The 8,065-nt window shown below is 45.4% G+C and overlaps 1 protein-coding gene across 1 annotated transcript in view; it reads left to right on the forward strand.

Annotated features, from left to right (window-relative positions):
- Window positions 1–4,671: 4,671 nt before the first annotated feature.
- Window positions 4,672–8,065, forward strand: part of LOC102251986 (interferon-induced, double-stranded RNA-activated protein kinase-like) — a gene marked incomplete at its 3' end in the record, with an annotated part of 16,189 nt that continues 12,795 nt past the window's right edge. The window contains exons 1-3 of the mRNA XM_014530714.1: window positions 4,672–4,802; window positions 4,971–5,067; window positions 7,237–7,271. Of these exons, the coding sequence (XP_014386200.1) occupies window positions 4,672–4,802; window positions 4,971–5,067; window positions 7,237–7,271 (263 nt within the window). The remainder of the gene's footprint in view (window positions 4,803–4,970; window positions 5,068–7,236; window positions 7,272–8,065) is intronic.

Here is an 8,065-nt window from a genome sequence, read left to right on the forward strand (position 1 = left end):
GTGCGGCGAAGTGCTCTGAGCACAGGAGGTGCCCAGGCGCGGGCAGCACCCCCCCTCTTCCCCTCTCCCACTCGTCCCCAGCCCAGGTGGTGAGCGGCCCTGGAGCCCTTACCCTGCCTTTCCCGGAGGCCCTGGGCCCTGACCCAGGCCCGCTGTCTGGGTGCAGGACCCCTCCGGGATCCGTGCAGCGTGCTGGGAACGGGAACTCGTTATCTGCCGTTGAAGATTTTTTACTAAAGCAAGTGAGGCAAAGCCCAGGCGGGGGGATGGGAATCGGGGGGCGGGGCATCGAGTGGAAGCTGGTAAGTCTTATGACTTGAGTGAGAGATGGGCAGTATGGGGGCTCCAGGACCCATACAGTGGTTCAGTCATCCCTGGCCCACAATCTCTGTTACAATTGGTTCCCAGTTGCCCGGCCTTAGCCACCCCCTCAACTGCATCCCCACCTCCCACCCTATAGCCCCTCTGCCATCTCTTCTCAACCCTGCATGTAGGCCCTGGCCCCCTCCAGGATGACCACACTGCTGCTGCTGGACACAGCCGGACACCCAGTCTGCCTCTGGGTCTATGCACTTCTGTGTCTTCCGGAAAGTTCTCTCACCCCACCCCCATACCTGCCCGGGCCAATGCCTCTCCTTTCCCATTTGTTGAATGCTACTGTGTCAGAGCAGCCTCCCTGGGCAACCTGCGTGTAAAAGGGACCCCACTTCCCTTTGCTGTTACTCTGCTTCAGTTTTCAACATAGGCCTTACCACTTTGTGACCTTTTTTGTGGATTTGTCTGTGTTCCTCCACTAGTGAGCCCACCAGAGCAGGGTTTTGTTCGCTGGTATAACCCCAGCACTTACTACATAGTAGGTGCACATAAAATAGTTGTCTAATGTGTGGTTATTTATAAACTAGTAGCCCTGTGTGGGGAGCCTACACGGCCATGGCATACTCAGCCCCAGGGCGCCTTATGTGCCATGCCAACTCAGCCTGGTTCAGTGACCCTGAGTGGGGGTGTGAAAGGATTGAGAAAAGATAGACAAGAGAATGAAAGCTCGGTCTCGGTGGGACGCTGCTCCCTGATGAGGAGACAACGACAGCGCCCACAAGCCGAGTCTTTATTTTATAGCAGATGCCACGAGGCAAAGTAGGGGCGTGATCACCTTGTTACAGCATTCTCTTGAGTTTCAACCTCACTTAACTACATGCACCAGAACTCTATCACAAGGCAGGTGGGGCTACGTGTTCGGAGACCATAGGTAGCTTACAACCACAGCCGTTGGCTATGATTGTGCTGGGAGGGCCCTGCCCTCCAGCTGGGACTTGCATGTGGCAATGAGAGGACCCTGTCCTTTCATTAGTCCGAGGCTTAAACCTGGCCAAAACACCGTAACCGCGCCCCACAGCCCTGTGCATGATGCCGCTGCTGCCTGCCAATGCTGGTAGTTCTCCAGTGCTGGTAGCTCGCTGGCCCGCCCTCCTGGAGCTCTCCACCCCCTTCCCTGCACTGCTGTATCCTTCCCTCCCCCCCAAAGCTTACTGCCCTGCACCCTGGCTTCCCCACCCTCCTGCTGATTTGTGATCCGGTTGTTACGCCTCAGGGTGTAACAGATAATTAACATATTCCTCTATTGTATAGGACTAGATCAGGGGTGGGCAAACTTTTTGACTGGAGGGCCACAATGGGTTCTTAAACTGGACCGGAGGGCCAGAACAAAAGCATGGATGGAGTGTTTGTGTGAACTAATATAAATTCAAAGTAAACATCATTACATAAAAGGGTACGGTCTTTTTTTTTTTTTTAGTTTTATTCATTTCAAACGGGCCGGATCCAGCCCGCGGGCCGTAGTTTGCCCACGGCTGGACTAGAGGCCTGGTGCTCGAAATTCGTGCACCGAAGGGGGTTTCCTCAGCCCAGCCTGCCCCTGTCACAGTCCGGAGCCCTCAGGGGATGTCCTATGGACAGCTTAGACCCTCTCCCCGCAGGGAGTGGGCTTAAACCACAGTCTGGCCTCCCTCTGCAGGCTGATCAGGAGAAGGTGCCACTCCCATCACCTCACTGCTGCTGCCACTGCCGGCTACCAAGGTGTTTTCATCAACACAGACTCCAGTCCCTTCACCACAAAAAAAAACGACAACTTTCTTAAGGCATTTTCAAGATGTCTCTTTCATAGGATATGATATTTCTTTTTTTTTTTTCTCACCTCTGAGTATATTTCATTGATTTTTAGAGAGCGTGGAAGAGAGAGGGAAAGACAGAGAAACATCAATGTGAGAGGGACACTGATTGGTTGCCTCCTGCATGAGCCCTGACCTGGGCCCCAGCCAGGGAGGGACCTACAACCTAAATACATGCCCTTGACCAGAATTGAACCCGGACCCTCCGGTCTGCAGACCGAGGCTGTATCCACTGAGCCAAACTGGCAAGGGCAGGATATGACATTTCTTAGCCCCTCCAGCAGTGGACCTTCATTTTTTCCTCCAGGAGTGAGGTGGAAAAACCCTAGATCACCTTCTTGGATTCTTATTACCCAAGTTACTAAGAACACTGCGAGTGAGGTACTGGGAGCTTAGCCAATGAGTGGTCAGAAAAGGTGTTTCCTTTGCAGCTCCTGTGCAGAGGAGACCTGGGCATGCCCCGCTGTCTCTCGGCTCCTGCTCCCTCTGCAGGCCTGCTCCACCCTGCTCTCTGTGGACCTGCTCTTCATGCAGCACTGGCAGGCCCTGCTCCGCTGTGCTCTCTGCAGACCTGATCATCACCATGGACTGGCAGGCCCTGCTTCCTGTTCTCTGTGGCCCTGCCCCTCCATGCTCTCTGCGACCTGAACATGGACACGACGACTGGCCGACCCTGCTTCTTTTTCTCTGCAGGCCCTGCTCCTTGCTTTCTGCGGGCCTGCTGCTTGCCTGTGCCATCCATGGCTTGCTTCACCGCACAGCAGTCCCCGTCCCCCCTCATCTGTGCGTGCAGCCTATAAAGAGGTAATATGCAAATTTGTTCCTTCGAGACCATAACGGAGCCCTGGACAAATTCGCATATTACCTCTTTATATATATATAGGATTGTCTTTTGAATTCCACAATAATGAGGTTTCCTATTGCCTGTGATTCTTTTAGTAGTAAAAATGCCTTGCCAGATAGAGGCTAAAAGGCACACACTCTCTGTCACTTAGAAACTTAAAATCTTGTGCTATTTTCTTTAGTTTGCTTATGTGAACCTGGAGATTTATAACACTTGCCCTGTAATGTATTACAAAATAGACAGGGTTTATGGTGCATCGTCTTTCTAAAACCTGCAATCTCTGAATACCACAAACACCTGGCCCAAGGTTTCAGAATAAGGATCTGCAGACATACCATTACTTTCAGGAACCCATCTTACTCATACCCAAAGCTGCTCTGGGTATAAGGAAGTTGGGCATGTAACACTGGTTAGTGATCTCTTAGGAAAATGGTCACATAGTATTAAGACAAGATTCATTAAAAATAGTTAAAAAGAAACCTGCTGGGGCTACCCCCACCCCTAAACTTGTAAGCACTGTTTCAAACATGTCAGTTCAGCACCCTATAAGTTTGTGCATAGATTTCACTTAAATTCAAACTGCCTAGTCATTCTGATGATGCGCAGTTACTTAGAGTTAAACGTACTGAGGATTTAAAGCATTTGTTAGGACTTTGGGTTAAGTAGTTGATAAGGACTCTACCATACTGCTTTTCTGAGACCTCTGACCCCCTCCAACTTGAGGTGTGGTCTCATGGTTGTGACTAGACTAAATTAAATGACACTTCGGTTAGAGGTGGGGTGGGGGCCGGGTGGAAGGGTCAGTGGGGGAAAGGGGAATATATGTAATATTTTCAACAATAAAGAATTGTTTAAAAAAAATGACACTTGGGTTCCTGAAAATAATGGTATGCTGAGGTTAGAGCAGAATCCTTGCTTTGCTCATTCCCTACAAACAGCGTAACCTCATTGTTTCTCCTGTAGAAGCCCCATTTCCTTTACCTGCTTTTTCTTCCCTATTTGAACATCTCGGAGAAATTCACCGATCATCTTTCCATTTCTGCCTTCATATGTTCTGACCTTTAGGGAATATTTTAAAAATCACCACTTAGTGCCTTTATGCCAGATCTTTAAAGGAAGCAACAAAAAGTTAGAAGTTGCCTGGAAATGCATCCTGAGACGTCAGCCAATCCTGGTTATTCTGACAAATTGGTCCTCTTATTGAAGATTTAAATTACACAAAGACATGAAATACAAAGCTACCTTAGTGTGCTTTAAGGCCTTTAATGATGTGTGTGTGTGTGTGTTTTCAAATCATAAGTTAGATTTACTATTTTTTGGTATTTCAGTAAATAATGTCCATCATTTTTCCTAGGTGTCTTTGTAAATGCAAAATTGGACAGAACATATGCTGATGCTCTAAATACTAATGTAAAGATGGGAAAACATATGGCTAATTTTCTAGCATCTCTACAGCGAATATTTAAAAAAATTTCAACGGTATGTACTGCCTTTGGATGTATTTCTTGTATTTTATAATTTTCTCTGAAATTGCTTTGAGGTTTGACTGTGCTTGCACGATGTTGAGATAACCAATCACATCGCAAAAAGATTCCTTGATTCTGTGTCCCATGCGTTAATCTCCTAATTGTGTGTGGCTGTGAATTTGGTAAATGTGGAGAAATGGATGTGGCAGTTAGGGAGATAGTTACACCCCCTGAGGGGCTCTCTTTCTTCCAGAAAGGTGATTCAGGATCCGCTGACGCTTCCCTGGCTGGGTCCAGTGACTGTGGGAGCAGCTTCTCCATGGCACCGTAAGTGTGTACAGACAGCTGTGATATTTAAGAAATTCAAATTGCTGCCTGAAAGAGCACATTTTTATGAAAAATGTTTATTGTTTAAAAAGAATTTAGGGAAATAAGTTACTTACCAACAAAAATAGACAGAATTCATGAACTAATAATTGCTCCCTTTTCTTCTAGCAGTTCTGAATCATCCTCTGAAAGTGGCTTTTCAGGAAATGGATCAGAGGGAAATGATAACAGTGACAGAGTTACCAATGCTCTTTCATCTTCTGAGGTACATTATTCATCTCCAAACTTCCTAGTTAGTCTGAATCCCCTTTGTGCTTCCTCATTTAAAAATGACCTTCAACCCAATTTTTCTATTTTTATCTCCTGTGCTCTCACTAACTAATAATATTTGGTGTTTTTGACTCTCTTCTTTCTTTATGAACCCACATCCCTCACATGTAGAGTTCTCCCACTTGTCACACCCATCTTTCTCTCCCTACTGGCCTTCATATTTTCAAATATTCCTGTGATCTTGCTTTTTACCTTATATCAGCTGAACAGTAACTAAAAGATTCATTCATATAGCTCTGCTTCTGTTTTTAAAAAAATCAGAACTAATCTTAGAAAAAACGAAACAGATAAGATAAATTTTGTGGTGATGATTAGTGTTACAAAAGTTATCCTATTTATAGGTAACTACAAATCAATAAGAAAAAGACAGCTCAGTAGAAAAATGTGCAAACGATCGGCACAGAAATTTCAGAAAAGAGATACCCATATGGTCAAGAAACATATGAAATGACATGCAATTCAAAAGAACAGTTAGATGCTATTTTAAACCCATCAGTTTGGCAAAATTTGAATCTGGCAATACTAAGTGTTGACAAAGCTATGTAACAGTTATCTTATAGAGTGAAACCCTAATAATGCAAATCAACTGAACAATGGAACGACAGGTCATTATGACATGCCCTCACCACCAGGGGGCAGACTCTTAACACAGGAGCTGCCCCCTGGTGGTCAGTGTGTTCCCACAGGGGAGCCCCCCTCAGACAGAAGCCAAGCCAGCAGCTGGGCTTGGGTGGCAAGTGCAGTGGTGGTGGCAGTAGCCTCTTCCACCTCCGTGGCAGCCCTAAGGACCCCTCGGGGCTGTCCGACTGCTGGCTGAGTCCCACTCTCCCAAGAGATCCTCGACTGCGAGGGGTCGCAGGCTTGGCTGAGGGACCCCCTCCAGTGCATTAATGTTGTGCACCGGGCCCCATGCTGCTGGTGCAAGTAGCAATCAGCACAACCATTTTGGAGAACAATTTGACAACATGTATTAAAGTTGAGGGTGTACATGCTATAATGTCAAGGAGTTCCCTTCCTGGGGATATTTCCTAGAGAAACACATGCATGTGTGCACAGAGAAACAGGGGTAAGAATATTCTGTGCAACATTGGTTATAATAGGAAGAAATTAGAAAAAATCTTGCTCATGAACAGAATGGCCAAATTACTCCTTAGTGATGTCACCATGCAATACTGAGGCTGGCGGGTGATAATGAGCACAAGAAACTTAGTCTGATGCTCCCCACTCTGTGTCACTATATTTAGGTTGAAAAAGAAATCCACAAAATCTACCAGAATAGTAGTGAATATGAATGGAAGTAGTTATGTGACATTAATTTTTGAGAGAGATATTGAAACTAATTTGTACTAAAAATGAAATATCAGCATTGTGGTTTTTAACTGATGATCAGATCAGAAACCCTTGGGGAACTGCTTTAAACTAGATCCCTGGGCTCCATCTGTGTCGTGATTAGCGCTGTTACTGATGGGGTGCACGCCTTCTTGCTGAGCTCTGCCGGCCAGAGGATCAGCAGGGAAGCCATATTCTGTACCTGGAGAATCAGTGCTTCTTCAGAACATGCCCTACAATGGCTATATCTGTCTGGTTGCTATAATAGATGAGAACATTGATATAAGCAAGTAAACTGGGTAGCAGGGTTCAATAAGAGTACATGATTGATGAGCTTATGGTAAAGAACTGTGGTTACAGAACCTGCTAGAAGTACAGGAGGAGAGAAAGCAAGAAAAAGCACTTTGCCCTGGCCAGGTGGCTCAGTTGGTTGTAGTGTCATCCCACACACCAAAAGGTGGAGGGTTGATTCCTGGTCAGGGCACATACCTAGGTTGTGGGTTCGATCTCCAGTCAGGGCACAACCAATCAATGTTTCTCACACTGATGTCTGTCTGTCTGTCTGTCTGTCTGTCTCTCTCTCTCTCTCTCTCTCTCTCCAGCTCTCCCTCTCTCCCTCTCACTGTCTCTTTCTCTTCCTTCCTCTCTCTTTAGAAAACAAATGAAACAAACAAAAAAGCCTATCCTCCGGTGAGAATTAAAAAAAAAAAAAAGGATAAAAGCAATAGAATTGATTTAATCATTTGAAACAATTTTTCGTTTTCTTTTCTTATAGAGTAGTCTCGAAATAATTTTGGAGGACGTGATAATGTGAGTACCATTATGCATTGAATTTAGTTTGGAATGAGGTTTTCTTTCAGACGTAGTCTGTCAGCCTTATTTATTAACTCCAGTATTTGTAGAGTATTTTATATCCTTATTTGAGTAGGGTTTCAAAAGTAGAGAGCATTGCCCTGGCCAGTATGCCTCAGCTGGTTGAGTGTTGTCCTGTGCATTCAAAAACAGCGGTTTCAATTCCCAGTCAGGACACCTTCCCGTGCTGGTTCAGTCCTTGGTGGGGATGTGTGTGGGAGGCAGCTGATTGATGTTTCTCTCACATGAATATTTCTCTCTCCCTTCCCTTCCTCATTCTCTGAAATTAATAAAGACATATTTAAAAAAAGTAGAGAGCATGGTTAAAGATCACAAAAAGCTTGAATGTACAAACAAATAATTTTAAATATGCAGAGAAATTGTTGTACGCACACTCTACACTGTAGACATAAAGGCCTATGGGGATCTTGCTAGAGTAATTGGTTAAGGGAAGTGGGCTTGGCGAGAGATTTTCAAGAGAAGTGCATTATTCTCCAGATAAACAGGTAGAGTAGAAATGGTGTAGACTCAGGTAAGAAATAAAAGGATCAAATGCTATCAAATGTTGATTCAAAATATAAAAAATCTAGTAATAAGCTCTGGAATCAGCCCAAGTGCCCATCAGTAGCTGAGTGGATGAAAAAGCGGTGGTGCATTTATGCAGTGGAATACTACACAGCTATAAAAAAGAAGGAACTCTGACCTTTTCCAGCAGCATGGATGGACCTGGAGATTATTATGCTAAGTGAAGC

The sequence above is a fragment of the Myotis brandtii genome, unplaced genomic scaffold (genome assembly GCF_000412655.1).
Source record: "Myotis brandtii unplaced genomic scaffold, ASM41265v1 scaffold7656, whole genome shotgun sequence".
NCBI classification, from domain to species: Eukaryota; Metazoa; Chordata; class Mammalia; order Chiroptera; family Vespertilionidae; genus Myotis; species Myotis brandtii.